The sequence below is a fragment of the Peromyscus eremicus genome, chromosome 1 (genome assembly GCF_949786415.1).
Source record: "Peromyscus eremicus chromosome 1, PerEre_H2_v1, whole genome shotgun sequence".
Taxonomy (NCBI): Eukaryota; Metazoa; Chordata; class Mammalia; order Rodentia; family Cricetidae; genus Peromyscus; species Peromyscus eremicus.
In genome coordinates this window covers 22143804-22167551 of record NC_081416.1, presented here as the reverse complement: position 1 = coordinate 22167551, position 23748 = coordinate 22143804, and the positions used below count along the sequence as shown (strand labels likewise).

Sequence of the window (23748 nt, the reverse complement as noted above, 5' to 3'; positions counted from 1 at the left end):
AATCTATACAGTCCTCTGAGGTTCCATCTTATAGCACTTTGTGATGGATAAAAAATTTATTTCTTTAAAAATTTTATAATATAATGTTCCTGTTACTTATTTTTCCCCCCATCTCTATAATAAAGCCTTCCTTGATCTCTTGCCTTCCACACAGTAAGAGGTGCCCACTCCCTTCTGGATCCCAGCATTCCATCAGCCTCACTGGATTCAAGTTACTGCTAACAAACCTGTTTCACATTACACAGGGAGCCCTGGCAGATTGTTGATGGCATTCATCTTCCTAAACCTGGTGCCTAGTTAGGTCATTTAACAAATGCTGATGGAGTAAATGATTCTAAACTCAAATACCTATACACACACAAGCTTATTGTATATTTTTAGGGACTGAGGAATCTCCAATGTTTATCTAGTTCTTCAGGTTGTGTTTTGTTCTCAGATTAAGGAAACTGCTCTCTGCTGGTTCAGAAAGAACAGCTTTTCCTTGAGTGCCACCTGCTGGCTAAACAGAGTAAAGCTCTTTTGGTTAAGTGAAAACAGTTTTAATATGTTGAAGGGATAAGCAATGGTTAGATGAAAATTACAAACTAAAGATCTGAAAACACTTGGAGAATAAAATATAAAACCAGGCATACACTCTGACAGTAATGATAAAAAATACAATTGAGAAACAGGGCTGGTCACTGTGTTAGGATACTGGGACAATGGCTGACTGGGAACAGAGAGTATGATTGACGTTGTTCCCACCCTCCCCTGATCCCCTGCCATCATCATCATCATCACCATCATCATCATCATCACCCTCATCACCCTCATCATCATCAACATTTTTTGCTTGTTTGTTTGTCTTTTGAGTCAATGTTTCCCATCACCCAGGCTGGCCTTGAACTTTCAATCCTCCGGCATGCTGCTATATCCAGCTCTGTCAAAGTTGTGAGATAGTCAATGCTCATGAACAAAATTCTAAATTTCAGTCTGCCTAAGAAAGTGGCTTTAAAACTAATTCTGTGGGTGCCACAAAGCTGTGAGCCTCTCCTCATTCCTTGGCAATGTTTCCTTTAACAGGTCACCCGCGTAACCTCCATCAAGAGGCTCCAGGTTCAGTGAGCAAACAGCCTGCCTCTGTGCATGGCAAGCCGGAGTCCAGTTAACTGTGACTTATGGACCCATTTACTGCACACCTCCCTTTATGTCAGGTACCACGCTCGGGCTGGTTCCCCACCAGCTCCAGATCTTATGCATTTGATCCAGTTTGTCCCACCAAGTATTTCAAATGAGCTGCCCACCCCACCCCACCCCCCCAAAAAAATAAAACTGAGGTCTTTGGAGACTTAGTTCAGTAATATAAATAAGACTGGAAGCCTGGTGTGGTGGTACATTCAGGAAGCAGAGGCAGGCAGATCTCTGTGCGTTTGAGGCCAGCCTGGTCTACATAGAGTTCCAGGACAGCCAGGGCTACACAGTGAGACCCCATCAAAAGAAAAAGAGAGAGGGAGGAAAGATGGAAAGAGGCTGGGAAAATATCACATCATCATAAAGGCTCAGAGTGCCTGGGGAAAAGGGCTCTGTTAAGCATTTTACACTCAACATCCTCAATCCTGCTAGGCCAGTATTGCAAAGAGTTGCTTACATTGTATTTAATAGCTCAAAATCAGCAAGCTTTAGTAAGCCTTCAGCTACACTATTACCAAGTTTGAATCAGAATAGTTTAGATGAGGCTCTACTACTAACACCTGGTCGAAAGCATCACTGCTCCTACTCTGGGTAGAGCACTCACATAGCAGCTCATGAAACTGTGGGCAGGACACTGCCCTAGTGTGCCCATTTCCTCACCAATACACTAGAGACTGATGATTATACCTGCTCCTGGGACGCTCAGAGGATTCACCTGAAGAGAGGACCTAGGACTCAGTAAGTGCTCAGTCAACAAAGTAAGTATGTGTTCTTAACCCTGACCGCGGTAGTGATTTCCACTTTTAACCCTTACGAACTCCATTCCTCTGCCATTTTGTCTTTCATTTACTATACTCATTTTGTAGGGGTGAAGAGATCTCCCAGATAGTCAAGATTCCTACTGTGATAAGCAGCATTAAGTGCTGGCAGAACGAAGGAATTTACTGAGCTGGGCCCTCAGTGGCACAGGCGTCTCTGCCTGGTGTGGTTCAGGGAGATGAGAGACAGAGGGAAGGCCAGGCAGCAGTTGGGTAACTCCAGCCACTACTGAAGCAAGCGGGGCAGACAGCACTGGTTAAAACGCCCAGTGCAATCAAAACCTGCCTCATTTCACGTGATCGGGTCTACCTGGCACCCTGGAGATGGAATGCCTGGCCCGTAGGGAGTTTATAATTAGCAATTAGGAAAGTATACACAAACAACTCAGCTAGTTGGCAGCAGAGGCTGAGGCCAGAAGAAGCACTAGCCTGAGGCCGGGCATAAGAAAGCTCAGTTACTGCTTGTTTATTCAGCCTAAGAGTTTGCTATCCACTACAGATCTCCTGGGACAGGACAAGGGTAGCCCTGAAATGTTCAGCTGGGATAACAGCTGCATGGAAAAGCCCTGGGAAAGGCGTGCTGGGAGAGGCTTAGTTAGGACTCTGAATGGGATCTGCCTCTAGGTGGAGACATGCCCTTGCTTCCTCCTGTAAAGATGAATGCAATGGGGCAGGTCGGTGGCTTGGGTATGGGGTTATCTCTACTAAGGCAGGTTCACCTTATGATAATGTACTTTTCCTTTCCAGAATGCCCACCTCCAAGTGCAATCCTTGTGGATCAGCCACCATGAGGTTCGGCTAGAACCACAGGCCTTCATGAAGCCTGGCATAGAAAGGTATAACTTTTTTTTTCTTCTTTTCTGTCTTTCTTTTAGCTGCTGGCCAGAACTTAAGTAAGCTTTTAAACTCCCTAACTCACCCTTGGCTTCCTTACCGTTTCCAAAGCTCCCTTGCTGACCACGTGGCCGCCTGCTGCCTGGTGGCTGACCTGTAAGGACCTATCTCAAGCAGCCTGGCTTTTGTTCCTTCTCCATCCTGCTCCTTCCTTCCGGGCAGCCAGAGATTGATGCCCTGGGATTCTCCTTCCATGTTCTAATAAGCTGTCCTCAGCTTCTATGTATATGCATTCTCAAATTCTTTTATTAATGAAACGAAAAACCACAAGGGGACCCTAATCTCCCAGGTATCATACAGAAGCTCTGCTGGGATACCCCAGATTTCCATTTCTTCCTGTCTTTCAATTAATTGCCAGAGAAAATAAACCCATTCCTGTACCGCTAGACAGTATCAGTTACTCCATGAGGAAGTGAATGGGGGTACATGTATTGTGCAGCCAAAATCTTAAGAACTGTCAGAAGCGGGGAAAACATCCATGTCCACAGGGCCTAGATTTTCATCCCACTTGGCAGGACTGGCCTGAGGACCTAATCCCACTATCTGTCACTCTATATTTATTCCAGGTCCAGTACATCCTAGCTACACTCCCTTCCCTCAAAGACCCACTGAGGGCAATTTTGATAAATGGGCCAATAAGACGGCTAAGCAGATAGAAGCACCTACTGTGTAAGCCCGACGACCCAGTTACATTCCCAGAGTTCACAGTGAAAAGAGAGCTGACTCTAAAAGCTTGTCCTCTAACCTTCACGCCACAGCCACACTCCAACACACACACACACACACACACACACACACACACACACACACACACACGGACATGAGCGCGCAAAATAAATAAAATTAAAACAAATGTAGACAAATAGCTTCACATTCCAAAGATAAAGACATCAACCTGGAGAAAAGCTAAGGGAAGGCAACATGAATCATTGTAACATTGATTTGGAGAAAGAGAGAACAAAAGAAAACTAATTTTAAAACTACAATACCATCAAACTACTGGAGGACAAAGCCCAAAGCATAGGATAGCCCACTGTCCTGAGCCCTCCTCAGCACCAAAGCCCTTGCTGCCTATCACCAGACACCACAAGACAGCTACAGATGAGCACACTGGGTCCAAACCACCAGCCCTTCTCACCCTTGTCTAGCCCTTGATACACTGAGCCATGAAAACACAGAGTGGCTACTTACTATCCAGGAGGCTCTGATGTAACATCTGGAGTCGGGCTGACTGCTGAGCTCTGTAACAGTCAAAAACAAAAAGGAACAGTGAGAAAAGAAAAAGGAACGGTGATGTGCGTTGACTCACAGGTTGCAAAGCAAGGGAAAAGAGACAGGCCACTTCAGTTTGGTCATACAGACAATGCCCCCGAGGGACAAGGGCTTGCACACAAAGACGTTGGGGGTGCCAGGCTCTCATTTTTCGCCTCACAAGAGATGAAGCCACAAACATAGGTGGGCCTGGAGGTGGACTTCAGCTCACATTTATCCTCAGCAGGAACCCCAGGGAGCAGAAGCCCCTTTATCTGTGCCTCCCCAGTCCTCAGAAACCCTGCCAAGCCACTGCAGATCCTTTCATGCACCCCAAATGCCACATCCGAGAGTGTCACACAACACTCTAGGTAGAGACTGCATCTTAAAAGTGCATTTTAAGATGATCACGCCATGTTTACACAATTCATTTATGCCTGTAGATTGGGAAGTGTGAAAATGAAGACACAATTTCACAAAATCCAGTAACAACACTGTCAGTACAGGTTGGGGGATGCTTCGTAAAACTACAAGCCACTAACAAAAGGAAAAAGTCAGCCAAGAGCTACTAGAAAGTGAAAGCAATGTCATTCTGTAATTCAGAGGTTCTTTGGCTGTAGTGGAGAAGAAAAAAAAAAAAAAGCCAAGGGTTCAATATATTTGTGTTAAGTAAATCAATGTAGAAGTTAACTTTTACAGATAATCCTACTTAACAGTGACTATGATCTCTACTAATAACCATTCTAAGGAAAATAAACTACCTAGAGAAGAGACACAGGAAAAAGAAAGTAGAGGAAGAGACTAGGATTAGGGAAGAGGAGATGACAGGGAGGAGAGGTGGCTTCTTTGGTGGCTCCTCACTTAGCCCTCAGCTCCCACCCGTCAGTCTGGATCCTTTTCCCTTACAGGCTCTGCTGTCCCCACAGCCATTACTTCTCAGAGAGGCTCTGATCACACACACACACACACACACACACACACACACGCACGCACGCACGCACGCACGCACGCACGCGCACACACCATCATCCTCCAGCCCGTCTGGCTATACTGGTGTCACCAGCTCACCTCCTGCCATGAGGTGCCTAACCCTTGGCACTTGCCCCATTCTGGGATTCTACTTTTCAAGACCTTGCCTGTATCTCCATCAGGAAAAACTTTGACATGGCCCTGTTAAGTCCTTCCGGGTCATCACCACCCCTTCCTGTCTTCTCCTTCCCTCCATCCACCCGTCTCTTTCCCACATGTCCTCAATAATGCTACACCCCTGCAGGACTCTCAGATTCCTTTTCACAATCTCTAACACCCAGAAACCAAAGTCTGTATAAATGTCTACAACCCATTCCATGGACCTATATCTTTTTAAGGTTATTTATTTGTTTATTACTGTGTTGGGGAGAGTATGTGTGCCATGGTTCACATGTGGAGGATAGAGAACAACCTGGTCAGTTCTCTCCTTCCACCTACTTCACCTAGTTCCAGGGATGGGGCCCTGGTTGTCATGCTTAGACAGAAGGCAACTTCACTCACTGAGCCATCTTGCTACCCCAGAATTAATTTCTTCTGATCCCTCTGGAGCCCTGAGTAGTTCTGCCATTCTCCTCTTGCTCTATCCTGCCTCCCTCCATCTCTCTGAATGTCCCTCCTGTGCCTTGCCGTCTTGTCAAGGCCATCCAACATCCCAGTGGAGAGCTGTTGGTCCCTACCTCGCTCAATCTTTTACCTGCTGACAGGTGGAGGTCTTCGTTGACTCCCGAGACCCCCACAATCACCTCCCTGCAGTCAACTCCAATAGGCTTTTTAAGCCCTTGCCTGCTTCCTAAGATCTAGTCTTATAGTTCCTCCTGCCTTCTGGATAGCCCTACCTGATCTCCGGCCAGCACCACAGAAGCCAAGTACCTGAAACCAACTCCATGACTTTACCTCTTCACAGATTCTCCTTCTAGCTTCTTCAACATACTGACATCCAGACTCTTCCAGCTGCCTCACCCAAACCCTAAACTTATCCATCTCTTTCCCTTCCCCCAGCTCATCATTCCTCATGCCAACTACGTAAACTAGCCCACTGTAACTCCCTTGGCAGCCTCTCTCCATCTATCCTTCCCCTCTTCCCCGTCGGTACCTCCACAGTGTGGCCTCCCACCACTGTCTGCTTGGACCACTACAGTGGCCTCCTCATCCTCTGACACTCCCGTTTTCTGCCTTCAATTCAACTTCTCTAAGGAAATGGCATGCTCTCACTCAAACACCTCTTTAGCTACATCAGTGATCTGAAGGAAAGCCAACATCTCCTCAGTCACATTCCTGAGTATACAGTCTTTCCCAAACTTGCCCATCCCCCTCCCCCAATTCCCATCTGAGATTTCTACTTTAGCTGGTCTGTCTTATCCCTTTGAACATGTACATTCCATGTTTCTGTAGTGCCTCGAAATGGATATTCTCAGTACGTGACCTCAGCTGTCATGTCCTGAAGGCAGTCTCTTTTGTATGTGTATAGAGCCCCTGCAAGCATGTCTCACGTATGTTCAAGACTAACAGTACCAGTCAAATAACCAATGGAAAATGGTTTGTGAATGCACCAGACACTTCCTTGTACCATGGTGTCCCTGGCAGGGCTTAGGCCCTTACAGAGGTGGCTGTCAGCACCAGCTGTGCCCCCATCTCTGCATGAGTTACAGATGTTCCCTTGTTACGTTTGACTACTTTGAAAGCATGTCTTGATTCATTTTGGCCAGCCTATTACTATGGACCTCTCATTCGGCATGTCAGCCATTGTTATTAGGCCATACCCACAGCCAGAACTCATTCCAGAAAGACTGGGATAGTTTCTTCCTTGAATCTTCAGTCCCACAGTAATTATACCAGATCTCAGTATCCACCCTGTTAGAAACCCAAAATCCCACCCTACCTTTCTCCACCCCAATTACCTGTCTGCCTCAACTGAGTGTGTGACAACTTACCTCTCTGCCCCCTTTCAGTTCTGATGGAGGAGAAGGGCCTAACCACCGCTGTCTTTTCCATCCACTGGTACCTCCACGGACCCCAAAGAGGCAGCCATGACTGCCACAGCTCACAGGCTTCCTTCCCACTCTTTCATCCCAGACCCACAAGGAGGCTATCATAAAACAGTGGTTTCTCTGCCCCTTCCTGGGTTTGAGTCTCTAGCCACGCATCTGACTTCTGTGCCCAACACTAGTGGGGCCCTGTCTCAATAACGCTGACACTTAGCACAGATCCATTACCAGCTGTGCATCTCCTCCCATAGTGTGTGGCCCTTCTTGGCTGCTGCAGCAGTGTCCACAGTATTTTTTTTATTTCTTCTAAAGCCATTATTTTCTCCTAAGAATCTCTTCAGTTTTGTCGGGGAACCCAAAGCACACTTCAGTAAACATTCAGCTTCTCCCTAGAAGCCTGTTTACCTTGGACTGGCTCTCTCCTTCCTACCTTTTAACACATACATTTTAACACAGGCCCAGTTTCAAACGTGTGTTCCCAGGATGTTTGATATCTGGAGCATGTTTTCTATTGAGAACTTTGCTGACCTCTACAATGACAAACACCATTTCTAGTTCTATTGCCTTGAGCCCAGTTACTGCTGCTGTGTCTCTCAAAACGACCTCTGAGGTTGGCATCTCCCCGGGCTACGAAAAAGAAAAACTGGCCCCCAAAATAGCATGCTGGAAATTCAAAGAAGGCAAAGGAAAGAACTTTAAAACATCACCACAGAAGAAGTACGGGGCAGGGTGGGTAGGGGAGAGTCCAAATTATCAGCTATATATAGGTATATATGTATTTTTGAAAAACCCCTTTATGGTAGATGCCAAGCTCCAAAGGAATCCAAACAAAAAATTGACTCTGTGTGTGTGTGTGTGTGTGTGTGTGTGTGTATGTGTGTGTGTGTGTATGTGTGTATGTGTGTGTGTATGTGTGTGTGTATGTGTGTGTATGTGTGTGTGTGTATGTGTGTGTATGTGTGTGTGTATGTGTGTGTATGTGTGTGTGTATGTGTGTGTGTATGTGTGTGTATGTGTGTGCGTGTGTGTGTGCGTGTGTGTATGTGTGTATGTGTGTGTGTATGTGTGTGTGCGTGTGCGTGTGTGTGTATGTGTGTGTGTGTGTCTGTCTGTGTGTGTGTGTATGTGTGTGTATGTGTGTGTGCGTGTGCGTGTGTGTGTATGTGTGTGTGTGTGTCTGTCTGTGTGTGTGTGTATGTGTGTGTGTGTGTGTATGTGTGTGTGTGTGTATGTGTGTGTGTGTGTGTGCGCGTGTGTAAACAGGACTCAGAAAGCCATGCATCTCAAAGCTAGCAGCAGCACCCTCTGTCATCCCACAACATAAAAAGCCAAAGAGCAGAGACAAAAAGAAAGCAGGGCTTGAAAAGGAACCGACATGGAGAGAAAAACTGAGAAATACCTGTGGCGAGTTTGCACTGGGTGATTTATTAACCGTCTCCACTTTCTCTAAATCTGCCTCTAACTCTGCTTGGCAGAAGCTGAGATCTTTTTCTAGATTAGTCTGGTTCAAGAAAGAAAAGATGAGAAAGAATGTTTTAGTTTAGAGAAGAGGAGAAGGAATGGAAGGTTAAGTTTGAAATGAAGTTTTTTGTTTTTTTTTTTTTCTTAGAGTCTTATTGTAATAGGGTCACAAAGGCCCGACTCAATCACAAGAGCTCACTAGAAGTTAGTCTAAAGACGTGAAAACAGAGAGAGCAACATTAGGCAGGTTCAGTGAAATCCTGAGTCTCAGGGCCTCAGACATCTGTTCTACTTCGAATGAGAACTGCAAATGCCACAAAAACCTACCTGTGAGGAAGGACCTGCTTCCTCTGTGTCAGAGTATAGTGACTGTGACAAGCGTTGTTTGTTTAAAAAAAAAAAACAAAAACAAAAAACGAAAAAACCTCTAAACATTAGTATATGTCTCACAGACTTTGTTAAATAGTTTCATCACCAGGCCAAACAAGCTACTAAGTTAAAAAAAAAAAAAAAAAGATTTAAGAAAAGAACACAAACCCACAACACACTCACGGCACCCAAAGCTAGAGGTCTAGCACACAGTCCGCGGAGGAGGCACGGGATTACCTTTCTATCCTCTCTAGGAAGGATAGAGCAGTCTCCAGGAGTATAGTCCCATATCTTTTTGGGAGGCTGACGGGAAGCAGAGGAGGAAATGGAGAAATGAGCATAAAGACATAAAGACAAACACCGGGGCTCAAACAAAGAGGGGCGCACTAGGGACCAGACCAACACAGAAAGGTGACCTCAAAGCAAAGGGCTGCGGTCCTGCCTGAGGACACACAGCTGTCTGCCCCAGGAGGGACTGAGAGCACTGGCTACTTAACTATGTCTCAAGAGTACATCAACCCCAGATCCTCAATATCGGAAATTTCAAATCAAAAGGGGAAAAAAAAAAAAAAAAAGCATCAATACAAATTTGAACAAATTAGAAACTCTAATTCCTTAATGTTCTTTTCAAACAAAGGCTGACACTGGAGATTTTTACATTTTTGAAATAGTCTCGCCTACTGTATAAAATCATCATTTCCTGTCAATAGATGTATAAGTGTACAGATCTGGCCAATGGAAGGTGACCTGAACTAAAGGCGACTCTGGTTTACAAACAGCATCCTGAGTGAGGTTCAATGGCATCCAGAGTGGGAGTTCAAACGGTGCACATGACCATTTCATATCAGCCGCTTAACTGGTAAGTAAGTGGAGTCTGGTAATTACGCTATCGCTAGAGGTACATCCACCCTCCTTGGCCGATCAGGGGTCACTCCCGCTTGCTCTTGGCCCCTTCATGGAGAATCAGAGAGATGGAAATCTGCCAGGAGAATGCTGTAGGCTTAGCAAGAGTGTGTGTGGAATGAAAGCTATGCAAACCTCCAGAGACTTCTAACTCTAACCCCCTCTCACAGAAGGGGTTTTCTGACTGTGTCTATGCACACTCTCAAGTGTACACTCTCCCACGCTGCGACCTCTGCAGCTCCTAAGATGGCACACAAGTTTCACGTCAATGAACTCTACAGAAGCATTTTGAAGGGCTTGACACTGAGAAACACTGTCTTGAGTTTGTGGATAGAAATCAAATCCATTTCTGTAGAAATTGGAGGGGTAAAGAGAATAAAAGGCAGGTCCCCATGTTCCCTGTAATACCTCTCCAAAAGAAAATAAACTGACTCTGGCTGTGTTTACCGACAGCAGCAGGCCCTCCATGGATGTGAGTTCTGTGATAGAGTCAGTGATAAAGCAGCTACCATTCATTCTTAGTACTTAATACACTCGATGGTTATCTGGGAAGTAGACTTTTTACATGCGTTAGCTCTGTACCTTTCTGACTTTCTTTGTCACAAAATTCTATAAGCAAGTGTCTCCAAATTAAATATGCTTTGAATAAATCACCCCACCCTCCAATGGCCCCTGGAGACTTGAATTATTTGTTACTTCGTGGCAACTTATTGAGGTCAACAATCAGGATCTCGTTACAGTTTTCTTTTTGAGTGGCTTTCAGAGAGGAGGTTGGGGAAGAAAAAGCAGCTGAGCAACTGTCCGTGCCAGAGTTCTAGTGGGTTTTACTCAGGAGCAATGGTCCTAGGTTGGTGTGAGGACAAAAACAAAGCAGAGACGATGACCCGTGGGAGTTGGTGGCTACCTTCTTTTCATGAATGGCTAACACATCTTCCACCCCAGCTTCCATGGCTTAATTAGAGCAGGCCACTCTGTGCTTCATTACAATTCCATAGGGAGAGAAGGAAAATTTCTCACTCTCCTATTCCTTCCTCAACTCCCGTTGGTTCAACTAGATAACAAGCCTGCCTGGGGACGTCTAACACGTATGTAAATATTTTCTCAATGAGGTTCCTGGGGATTACGGCCCATGTACTTTTGGCAAGTCTTCCAAAGTTAAGGCTACACAAAAAGGAACACCTCCCCCCTAAAAAGAGAAGGTATTACTTGACAAATGGCCTGTATCCTCCATGTTTATATGAGGTAAGTTCCACAGTTTTTGGTAGAACTGTCAATTTATCAAGTTATTCTCAGGACCTGTTTACTAAAGGCTGGGGTTGAACTATTGTCTAATATCAACACAATCGTTTGCAATGATAGATTCATGAAAACACACTACTAGTAATAATTTAGTAAAGAAAGTTCCTTAACTTTTGCAAAAAGGTAATATTTCAGATTAAACTAGTTTAGTTATTGGGTAGATGAGGGGATGGCTAACAATCTGGAGATCCTGAAAGGGATTTCAAAAATCATTGGCATGGATTCTGGAGAAAGTAATTTAAATCAAATATCTCTGACTTTCTGTGAGTACGGTATGGCATCGCTGCTGTGTACATCAATCATAGTGCTTTGGATGGGACTACACCTAACAATACGTTCAAAAACTGAGCAGGTTTTAAGGAAAAGGATTAGGATACTGTTCAGTTTTTCCAAGTGGAAATGACTGTGTGCATTAAATTTAGTGTCCAAATGGTGAACAGCAGAAAAGGGGAGAGAGAAAGGAGAAGAAATGAGCTGTGCATTGTGCACTACAGCTCTGAGGAGGGGAGAGGAAAGCTAAGTGCAGTTGGGCTAGATGGTTCCTCTCCACTGTCCCTAGGTGGTGCTCTTCATCAATAATAGGTGTGTGGGGGGGTGGTGGTGAGGGGAGCTGCATGGAGGAAGGCCCGGTTCCTCTCCACTGTCCCTAGGTGGCGCTCTTCATCAATAATAGGGGTGTGTGTGTGTGTGTGTGTGTGTGTGTGTGTGTGTGTGTGTGTGTGTGTGTGTGGTGAGGGGAGCTGCATGGAGGAAGGCCCAGAAGGGAATACCTGTTCCTACAAGTAGATTGTAGGAAACTGGGCACTCCTAACTCAGAAGACACCTGAACTTTCAAGCTCAGCACCTTCAAGCCGAACCAGCAACTCCAAAGCACAACCTGACTTCCCTTTGTCTTCTTAATGGAAAACTCACAGCACAGAATTTAACATTTTACTGAACTATAAAATCAGTTCCTATCTGCAAACAAAATGATCATCCAAGACCAAAAGCAATGCTTAGAGTCTCATGCACGTGTCTAATGTTTCATTTTTCTATGCTTAATTCTTCTACCTGTAAATTCTTTTTGCAGTTATAATTGGGAATTCAAAGTAACTACAGGTTAAAAGTCTATCCCCTTGAGTAGAAGGACAAGTTCAGATTATCCTCATGCTTGAAACACATCTGGGCTCAGGACTAAGGAACTCCCTCCTTAAGGGCCTAAGTCAGTCTGCACTGCCAACTCAGAAATACCTCAGGGAAGCTGCCAAACACTAAAGTTTCTAGAATTCTACCCTCCATTCCAAATCCTGGAAAATGCTAGCACAACTCAGAGAAATCATTCCGTAAAAGCTGCCTTTAACCGGGCTGGATTGGATTGTGTCTGCACAGAGAAACACTTTTTTTTTTTGGCCTGCTCAGACACTTGCCTCACATGCCCGCTTTAAAAACACGATTTGAAGCACCGCAACGCTGGCCCTCTCGGTGATGCATTGCCGTTCCTGTCTTCGGAACACCTCAACAACTGGTTAAAGTAGTGACTGGATGGCAGAAAAAAATGCCACCCACCAGGGATGTGGTATTTGTTGGGCGTGGCAGAGGGAGATCTGCCTAGGACAAGTGATGCCTTGGTCATGCTCTCTGGATGTTCTAGGAAGGTGTATCCCGGAGCTCACTGTCCCTGCTTGTGGGAAAGCCTACAGGTTGTAGTAAGATGAGACAACCCAACCGCGGACAGCTATCACAGCTGCTCCCACTACTGAATCCCTCACACAGACCTGATTCTGTAGCAGCAACAATGCACCAACAGCATTATTTCACAAGGTGTTAACCACTGAAGCTATCACACTTACCGGTTTCCCAAACTCCAATTCCGAAAAGAATTTATACCAAGGTTCATTCTTTAAATCTATCTCTTCTGGGCTTATATCCCGACTCTATAAGGGTTGGTGACAGGGGAATGGAAGAAAGAGAAGGATAACATTATGCAAAAGATTACATAGGAACAGGCCAGTAGAGATGCAGTGGCTCTGGGTTACATAGCACCCACTTCAACAGCAGTGATCGTCCAGTGTCACTGACACCAGCAAAGACAGAGCACTGAAACTGAGGGAGAGGATGTGGTCATAAAAACAGGGAAACTGAGGAAGGGGGCAGTGAGGCCTTCATTTTCAGTCCTGCAGCAGAGGCAGATGGACTGGAGATGGAGGACTCGGCACTACACTGCGACTCTTCACCACAAAGCGAAATACGGGCAGAACAGTGTTCCTCAATCATTTCATCACTAGAGCAGAGGAAACCCCCCTCTTGTAACAAAATATTAGCTGCGAGCATATAAACTGGTGAGCACACCAAACATCTATGTCAGAGTCAAACAAACAGTTTTTATGGGCTCGGACAGTTTTAGTACTTATTTGCAAGGCTGCTTTAAGGTTTTCAAAAACAAATGCAAATAATGACACTTTAGAAAAGCCAATTGGTTAATACTGCATCTCTAATGGCACAGGAACAGGTGAGATACCATGTGTCATACACGGCAAAGTGAAAAATGATGTGAGTCAAAATAGAAGACACGAGTGAGAAACATTTTAAACAAGCATCCGTGGGGAATGAGTACAGACAGAATATCCTCTGGTTTCTAATAAATGTTAAAGGATTGCGAAAAAAATTAAGTGACAGGAAGGCTGGACAAGACAGAGAACAGAACAGGGGGGGAGAAAACTTCTGGGTTACGTGCGTTCCAAAGTTAGATTCCTCACTTTACATTACACTAACAAGTGTCACATAGATTGATAATTTGATTCTGTGATTTAATATTTCATCAAATATGTATTAAAGTTCTGACACTTTATCAAGGGAATATCAACTACTTTTGGAAAACACTAAAAACGGATGATTAGAAATCAAATCAAGTTTTCTAACAGAAGGAGTTATACTCAGCAGAAGTGTTTTGATGTTTGAGGTTTCTTTTGAGGGTGGAGATTCCACACAATACACTTAGCTGCCTCCTGGCCACAACGAGGATGGCACAGGAGAACTTGCTGCCAGCCCCACCTACAGGTCTTCAGCGCTGCTACACTCCAGAATAGTCCTCCCTGGACACACGGACACTGCTGTAGGGCCCTTTGTGGCTTGCAGAGAAATCTGGAAACTGTCTTAGTGACGTTCACCAAGCCCTTCCTCCAAGAACCCTGGAAACATCTAAACCATTCGTTCATTCTTGCTGTTACAGGTGGAAGAGACTTTCTTTAACTAAAATATGATTTGAATATATTTGATATGTGCTGAACTCCATCCTCTGGCATCTAAATCAGCTTCCTCTAAAGTTTCCATCTTGAAGAAGGCCTGCCCATCCAGATATTAACAGTGCGTGTGTGTGTGTGTGTGTGTGTGTGTGTGTGTGTGTGTGTGTGTCCCCGTCCACATGTGTATACAGGTGTGTTTACATATCTATGCACATGTATGTAGATATTAGAGGATAACTTTAGATGCTGTTCCTCAGGGGTCAGTTACCTTGTTTGCTGAACCAGGGGCTCTCACTGGCTTAGGGCTGGCCAATCGGGCCAGGCTGGCTGGCCAACAGATCCTAAGGGATCTGCCTGGCTCTGCCTCTCCAGTGCTGGGGCGGTAAGCACGAGCCACCAAGCCTGGTTCTTCGACTTTTCCTGGTACCTGAACTTGGGTCCTCCAGCACTTTACCGTCTGAGCCACCTCCCCAGCCCAGCTCCTGCCTCTATTTGGTGAAATGAAGCACAATGCCTACAAAGACAAAACCATTCGAGAATGGTGGCTTAAACACTAGGGCATTCTACAATCCAGAATGATGGATTTTCATGAAACCTACTTCGTATCTGTTATTTTTACAAAGACTATTTATAAACTGTTCCCTGGGAATAGGTTAGGTTTTTTTTTTGTTTTTGTTTTTGCTTTTTTAAATAAAATGTACTAACATACCGACTCTTTTGGGAAGCTGCCTAAGAGTTATGATATTTACAGCCCTGAAAGAATTAACTCATTTTATTCATGAACGCTGTTTGCGAACAGTTGACTGCCAGGGTTAATGGTGAGTAAAGAACAGGTTATGTTAAATACCTTGGGTCCAAAGCCTGGGTTCTTCAAGCTGCCCAGACACAAAGGTTAGAAGGTACTGCCAACAGCACTCATGCCTGCATTAGCTTGCCAGGTGTAAATGAACAGTACATCCAATCAAGGAAGAGACCAACAGTGAACACCCTTCTGGAAGCAGAGGAGCCCTGTTCCCATAGCCATGGCACTTTCCCAATGCCAGGCTCTGGTCTTCCCTGCTGTGGGCTGCTCTCTTTCCAGCTTAATAAAATCCATGGAAAGGGCAAGTAGCTTGCCAGGAAAATGCCATCTCCTCAAAGACAATGTTATTGCTTGAATAGGAACCAAAGACCAGCTTCAAATTTCAATTAAGTAAATCATCTGAACATGGTGTGTTCACTTGCATCATGCTTTACAGTTTTGGTGGCTCTTAGACACACATTACCCATCTTGGTACTATCACCTGGCACACCACCAGGTTTGGAGGGCTACATAATATTTCTATTCACAAATGAAAACCTTGAAATTCAAGAAAGTTAACTGTCTTGCCCGAAGGCACACAGCCGAGTCAGGACTGGAACCCAGAGCTCAGATCTTCAAAGGCTGGTCCAGCCAGCACTCTGCAAACTACACTATATTCCCACTCAGCCTCTGAACCAGAGTGCAAATGACAGCAAACTGAAACAGAGCTAGTAGCTAGCTTGAAGTGTCAGGGAAAGAACTCAAGTAACAGGGAGTGAGGAAGAGCCAGGGCTGGGCAAATCCCCTTGTTCAAACTTCCACGATCACTCTGTGCCTGTCATTACTATCTCAATGTCTGTCCTTGCTGCCACACATCTACAGAGAAGAACTCCAACATCTAATCCAAAGCTTGGCACGAAAACAATGTTTCTTTCTATATATTGGCTAAATGAAGCTCCTGTCCTATAGGAGACTTCAGAAAAAAAGTATAAAGGAGTAAAGTCTAGACATTCTTGACAAAGCAGGGACCAACCAATACATCTCTAAGTCCAAGGCCACGGAGAAAAGGTTGACTTATACTTTGATAGGGAGGCAAGAAGTATTTAGATCTTTGTGAATATGCCAAATAGGTGAACAGGTGGTCATCAAGACTGAGAGTCACCCGTGGATTTGGATGGAAGGTAATAGTGTTTCATGGGTCTAAGGTAGTGTGAACATGCTCCAAGGCAAGAGGCGCTCCCACGGCCCATTAACATTCTTCCTGATGGTAACAGTTGGCTGTGTCTGGGCCTATTCCTTGAACTGGCAGAATTAAGCAGCTATGAGCAACTCAAATGAAAGAAAAAGCAGTTATTTTTTCCTCTCTTCATGAAGAGACAGAGCAAACTAAAATAAAATCTAACGTAGACTCTCTCTGCCTCTCCACCAGTTTACACACTTAATAGTTAATGAAATGATTCTTTAGTTCTTTTCAAAAAGTATATGAATGAGGGTACTACTCAAATCCTAGCCAGCCAGATACTTAATACCAAAAGGCAAGGCTCACATAGAAATCCACATAGCAGCTTTTTAGTTCACGTGATAAAAATAGCAGGATTAAAAAAAGATCAAACATAATGGACCAATTCAACTACTGTCAAAAAATTAAGATTCAACTGAAATTCCTCTCTAAAATCAACAACTTCTCTTTGGAAGGACAGAGCTAACTGGGGTAAAGGGCACTGAATCAAACTGTTGGGCAGGTGCCCACATGCTGCTATGGATGGGCCTCAGGCCTGGAACATCATGGAGGAGTGCCTGTACCAAAACACCAGATGGTGTTTTGCTGTCCTTGTGGACAGTCTCCATCACTCCCTAGAGGGTCCTCCATGGGGCACTGTGGGGAACTTCCCAGCATTTGTAAAATAATGCCAGTGATCCCAAGAACTGTGGTACCAAAGAGGAAAACAAAATAATGTGGTTTTCCTAGTTCTGAATAGAGGTAAAATTACTAAGACCAAGGGAAAGAAGTAGAAACAAAGACAAAATTAAGAAAAAGGGTGTGCCTTCAGTAAAAGCTAGGACAATCTATGAATGGCCATTGCCCAAATAAAAGCACCCAAAGGCCTCCAGAATCCCTGAAGTCACTTGACTGTATTAATGCATAATGGAAGCCAGCAGGCTTATTACTAAAGAGTGTGGCTTTCTTTCCAGGAACCCTTGGGTTAAAGGTTGCCATGTGCAACCTTTATTAGGTATAGAGTACTTCCTGCAGACAGAGAACCCCCAAAGAAGCAGGGAACCAGTCATTCATCTTGTCTCTTGCTTTCTGCTTAAAATACTTGTGGTGCCCAGCAAACACTAAGGAATGACAGACAACTCTAAAAGCATTTCTGTGAACTGCTGTGTCCTTTTCCCTAATTAAAATTAGTCCAGCACTTATAAAGACATCACATTTTCATTTCAGTAAAAGTCAAATCAATTACCCCTTAAAAACATGTAGAACAGCAGGCTAACAGCTCTTAATGAAAACAATGTCCAGTGTAACCTCTCCATCCTGCTGTCCAGCCAGAGGGCTGCGATGCTGATGCAGCTCTGGAGAATCTCTTTAACCATTTACCGGAAATCTGAACCAGCTTTTTCTAATGAAAGGTGAATGAAAGGAAGTATGATTGGCAAATATGGAACTAATCAACTTGTAAAGCCTTCCTATTTCACAGAAGTGGCTACTTTTCCACACTGGCCTGGAATTTCCACACAGTTTTCCCACTCAACTTTCTAGAGATGTGAATGTGCATAAGGGACAAGAAGCCAGACTGATTTTAGAAGTGCCAATCAAACACGGAAGACCTAAAACACAAAACTAACAGCCTAGGGCTTTACCCCAAGTTACAACATTCTACTGGTTATTTATCTTTGAATGACTTTAATGCTAATCTGGTCATTTCTGTAAAGTCTATCCATTTCAAAGTAAAGTTACCTACAAAAAAGAAAAAAACTTTAATCAATACGCCTGACAAAGTAACATATTTTTTTCCCTAAAAAACCAGAAGTAAGATCAATCTTTGTTAGTAGAAAATTAAAATGAGTTAAAACCATAAACCATGCACAAATGGAACAACAGAGCCACGGAAACAAAACAAAATAAAAATTAAAGAAACAGTTAAGTTTAAAGGCAGACTTGGGACTCATTTCATGAAGACCTGCGAAAGTGCAGAGGGTGAAAAGACTTCCATAGTTTCACTGTTCTAAACAAACAGGCCTATCTCAAGTGGGGCAAGACTATGCTCCAATTGCACAAGCATCCAAACTAGATGACGTGAGCAGAGAAAACAAAAGGATGCTCAGGGCCACATTACCATCTTCTCACTGGTCAGAACGGAAGACTTGCCCGGCTGATACTCGTAAATGCTTTTGGGCTCTGCTCGGTATTTTCTTGTATCCACTTTCTTATCTGGGGGCTCCCAGTCGTTTCTGCAGAAGGAAAATCCTGTTTTCATGAAAACAGCACCAGCTTCTCACACAGTCTGAACCTGGTTGGCTGTCGTCTTAATCAAAGAATTTTTATATCCAAGGCATAACACTGGAACCAGGGTCAGCAATTTAGCTGCACTAGGTTTGCTTCTCCAAACAACCCAATTAAATCTCCATCCTGGCTTTACAAGGGGCATGAGGTACCCAAAACCTAGCACAGGGAGGTGGAGATGGCAGGGGCATCGAGACTTGTCCTGGAAAGTCTTTGACCTGACTCTCCTCTTCAGACTCTAACATTCCCCAAACATGCCTGAACTCCCACACAATTTATGCAAAGCACAAATACAGGTCCTCAAGATGCCAGACTGTGGTTCAAACCCTTGCCACCCAGGTGATCACAGTACTTTACAAACTCATGGAGCATGAGCTTATCTAACTAGAAGGTGGCGACCACTGTAGCAGTGTGCCAGGTCCACAGCGGCCCTCAGTAAACACCAGCTGTGTGCCCTGTGTTCTTTCCTACTTTGCATCTCAATTTACTACACACTAATCTCAGCTTGCGTCAAAATTTTGTTGTTGTTTTTTTTAATTTATTATCTGTCTACCTGTTGGCTAATTTTATGTCAATTCGATACAAGCTGGAGTTGTCTGAAAAGGAGGGAACCTCAGTTGAGAAAACGCCTCCATAAGATCCAGCTGTAGGGCATTTTCTTAATTAACAACTAATGGAGGAGAGCCACTAATTGTGGGTGGTGCCATCCTTGGGCTGGTGATCCTGAGTTCTATAAGAAAGCAGGCTGAGCAAGCCATGGGGAGCAAACTAGTAAGCAGCACTCCTCCATGGCCTCTGCATCAGCTCCTGCCTCCAGGTTCCTGCCCTGCATGAGTTCCTCCTGTCCTGCTTATGATGATGAATGCTTATATGGAACTATGAGTGAAATAAAGCCATTCCTCCCGCAAGAAGTTTTGGTCATAATGTTTCATCCCAGCCACAGTATCCCTAACTAAGACTGTGTGTATGGCATGCGTGCATTCATGCACACACGCCATGGTGTACATGTGTAAGTCAAAGAACAATTGTGAAGTCAGTTCTCTCTCCTTCCATCTTGCTGTGGTTTCCAGAGATCAGACTCAGGCCAAGCATTGGTGTCATGCACCTGTACCTGTTGAGCCCTCTTGTCAGCCCTGGTCCCAATTTTCAGCCTGACATGCAGAAATGAGGTTTCAAAGCATACGTGAATCTTTGGAAATTGTCTGCCAACTTTTTATGCAGGAACATTACTGCATTTTGCACTGTGTATTTTACTTTTCACGAACAGGTAAAAACTTCTGAAAGGTAGGACAATGATTTATGTATTCTTCTGTAAAGTCTAATTCAATACGCACAGAATGTACCCAGTAGGTGCTTAAGGAATATACCTATAAAGAATTTCTGGGTCTATCCAGGCTTTCTTTTATAGTCATTATCAGATTCATCAGGTAGATGTGTTAGGCACACGTGGGCTTTTAAAACAGCCATCCACTTGCCTGTGGAGCTAGAGGCAGAAAATGGATGTGAATTTAAGAAAAAATAGTGTTGCATCTGCACAGACCTTTTAGTTTGTGAAAATTGGCAGAAACTGGGGCCAGAGGACACACTGGACACCTGTCCAGTTGACAAGAGATGATTACTCCATAGGACATTTGTCTCAATAATACATGTTTTATCAGTAAGTAGACATTATGGAATATAGCTGTGTTTAGGATTATAGTCTTTACTATGTTTATGTAAATGATGTTAGTTCCAATTTAAGATTTCTCTTACAATAGAGCCTGGTGGTGCAGGCCTGTAATCCCAACTCCTTATAGACTGAGATAGGAGGGTTGACAGTTCAAGCACTGCTTGGGCTACAGGGCAAGTTCAAGGTCAGCCTGGACTTATTGAGACACTGTCTCAAAATAAAAAGTGAAAAAAGGAGGACTGAGGAGAAGCTCTGTAGCAGAGCACTTGCTAGCATTTAAGAAGGCTCTGCGTTCAATACCTAATACCACGAACTTCTTTTCTTGACTAGATAAAAGGTTATCATAATTATAGGCAGCAGTAATTATGCTCATACTAGGAGCCAGGCCCTAACAGGAAGGTCAAGTGCAATCACTTATTTTATCTTTGCAACACTCTCATGGAGGAGTCATGCTATTTTTACCCTTAGTTCACAGATAAGGATATGGAGACTCAGACTAAGTCACTGCTGACAGGTAACAGCACAGGATTCTTGTTCCTAACAAAGGCTCCTGGGATACAGCTTCTGGGGAGGCACGGGTGAGCATCTAAGGGACCACTTACCTCTCTGGGCTGGACTTAAGTGAAGATGAGCGGGCTGGGAGGGGGAGTGTGGCTGACCTCTTCACTACTTTCTCCCCGTCAATGTAGTTCATCTCACTTTTTGAACGAGGCACAGAAAGGGGAGACTTTGCTGGAGAGAGAAAGTACATAGAAAATACTTTAGACTCAAATGAAAACTAAACCTGAAGATGTCTCTTCCACCACCCTCCCTTCCTCCCCAGAAGCAGGGGCTTCAGTCACTTACTGTCTTCAGAAAAGGAGTATCGAGGAGAGTGCAGATCAGAGTCATCATCTAGTGAACAAAAAAGAAAAAATCAGGGGGAATAGACGCAAGGGAGAGATCCAGGGTGCACACTTCCACAGTCCCATGTGATATCCAGCCACACCAGGGACCCAGCAGGAAGGGGACTCAAGCCTGGGGCTACATCACACAGACTACACACTGCAGAGCAGTGAGGCGTGCAAGAGTCCATCGGATCCAACATGGTCCGCCAGAAACTGCTTCCGGGAAACCAGGAAATGTACAGAGACAAGACTCCTCACAAGGAGAAGGCCCACCATCAAAGATGGAATGCAGGGTTCTGTATCGCTCTGAGTGGGAAGTGGGGGGCTGAGATGGATCTGGCCACCCAATGCTCAGTCTAGGGTCTTATCTGTTGAGTACCATGACCTCTTTCCAAGGCTCATGGCTGCTACTGGATAGGAAAAAGAGGTCCAGAGAACGTGGTTGCTAGCTCCTCATTGTAGCATTGAGCTGTTTTATATGTTCTTCAGACAACACAACTGGCCAAGAGGTTGTACAGCTAAGAAAAGAGTTCAAGAAAACCCTCATCATAATCTGTTTTGATTACACCTCAGCTTTGCTCGGTGATTAGATTTCTCAGGACCCAACATTGCCATGGCTGATGTAAGGTCTGCTCTGTGAAGATACAGTTCAGGGTACTGCTCCATGAAGGTAGTGCTTGGGGTGAGCATCTAAACTGAGTCTACAACAACTCAAATTCACATGAATTTCTGTGGTGTGTAATGGGCTCTGCAGGTGTGTGTGTACACACCCCTAGATAAACTGAATACTGGGCTCTGAAATAACCAAGAAAAGATCTGAACCCCACATGGGGAGAGTGTATTTTTTAAAGTAAAAATCAGATCACCAGCCCATTCACCGGAACAGATCTGTCCTAGTACAAGCTATAACATCCATGATAATCCTTCCTAAACATTTCTTCTCTGGAGTGCCTGAGTCTAATATCTTGCTCATCTGAATTTAGGGTACATGTATCTAGAATGAAGACCCGGTCCCATCCCTTAAGATCCATAACACTCTTTCAGCAAAGCACATGACCTAAGCAGCAAAATCAAGTCAAGGGATTTGATGTGCTGTGTTAATGACAGTGTTAATCAAGCCCTTGTTTCTAGGTAAATTAAATATCAGAGCAAAAAAAGTCAGAAAGTTCTATGAAATGTAAACAAAGCTAACATTACTATTATTTTGAATACTGTGGTATTCAAACATAGCTTCTACCTTTTTGACCCTTCACTTCTCAGCTTTGTCTGTCCCAGGTGCCCCTCAGCCAAAACAACAGACAGGAATCCAGCGCCAAGACACCCTGTTCTCCTTCCAGCTCCCATTGTCTTTATAAGAACCAGTCAACACCAAGGTTTGACAGAGACTACAATTCTTTACAAACACAGCAAAACCTTTCTTCTTTAGGGTAGGATGGGGTGGGTTGGGGAGGGTCTTACTATGTTGCTCAGGCTGACCTCTAATGTACAATCAATCCTCCTGCCTCAGCCTTCTGAGTGCTGGGACTACAGGCATGCACCACCACAATTCACTATTTTATTATTATAAACTGAGTATGTTAAGTTTATTTATGCTTACTTCCAAAAATAGGGCAGTGGAAGGATGAAATGGAATCAGAAATGTATTTTTGGAAAAAGTGCTCTGAAAAATTTTGTGTTACTAGCTTTTTGTTTGTTTGTTTTGGGTTTGTTTTTTTTTTAAAGGGACTTAAAGTACTATGATATCAAAGAACACCCAAAATCAGCTTGACGAGAAAAAAAAACAGTGCCTGCTCCAACCCAAGTTACCTTAGAAAACAACACACTGCTTTAAACCAAGCCTAATATTTTATCTCAAAATTCTATACCTCTCTGAATCATGAAAGACGGCAGTCTCACAGCAGGTGGTGGGAAGGTCAGTTCCAACTATCACACGGCTACGAAAGTGGAAAGCGAAGGATGGGTGCGGGGACGGCATTAAATATACTTTAACGCTAAGATTAAGTTGGTGCTTTGTGTTTGGTTTTTTTTTTTTTTTTTTGAGACAGGGTTTTTCCGTGTAGTTTTGGATCCTGTCCTGGATCTCGCTCTGTAGACCAGGCCTGCCTCTGCCTCACGAGTGCTGGGATTAAAGGCGTGCGCCACCACCACCTGGCAAGATTAAGTTTTTTTTAAATACTGTTTCCTCTAGACATTTCTAACATCAAATTTTAGAAGGCTTATTAGAAGACATCGAGAAATAGTTCTTATATGATGGGAAAAAAAACCAACCCAAGGAGCCTGACTTAGGTACGTTGAAAAGGAGAGGAGAGAAAGATAAGAGCGTGGCCAGAGCAGAAACTGAGTGGCTGAGATATCCCCCCCTCCCCCCCAGACAGGCTCTCACTACCTGAAATTCACTATGTAGACCAGGTTGGCCTTGAACTTACAGAGATCCAACTACCTCTACCTCTTAGGTGCAGGGATTAAAGGTGTGCCGTCATGCCAGGCTGTGACTGATAATCTTAAT

At 44.2% G+C, this 23748-nt stretch overlaps 1 protein-coding gene across 1 annotated transcript in view; it reads right to left on the bottom strand.

Moving 5' to 3' along the window:
- Window positions 1-23748, bottom strand: part of Sorbs1 (sorbin and SH3 domain containing 1) — a 229348-nt gene that overhangs the window by 39156 nt on the left and 166444 nt on the right. The window contains exons 13-19 of the mRNA XM_059258360.1: window positions 21202-21249; window positions 20958-21087; window positions 18520-18634; window positions 13009-13092; window positions 9215-9280; window positions 8547-8648; window positions 4074-4123 (exon numbers count right to left, since the gene is read on the bottom strand). Coding sequence (XP_059114343.1) covers window positions 4074-4123; window positions 8547-8648; window positions 9215-9280; window positions 13009-13092; window positions 18520-18634; window positions 20958-21087; window positions 21202-21249 — 595 coding nt within the window. The remainder of the gene's footprint in view (window positions 1-4073; window positions 4124-8546; window positions 8649-9214; window positions 9281-13008; window positions 13093-18519; window positions 18635-20957; window positions 21088-21201; window positions 21250-23748) is intronic.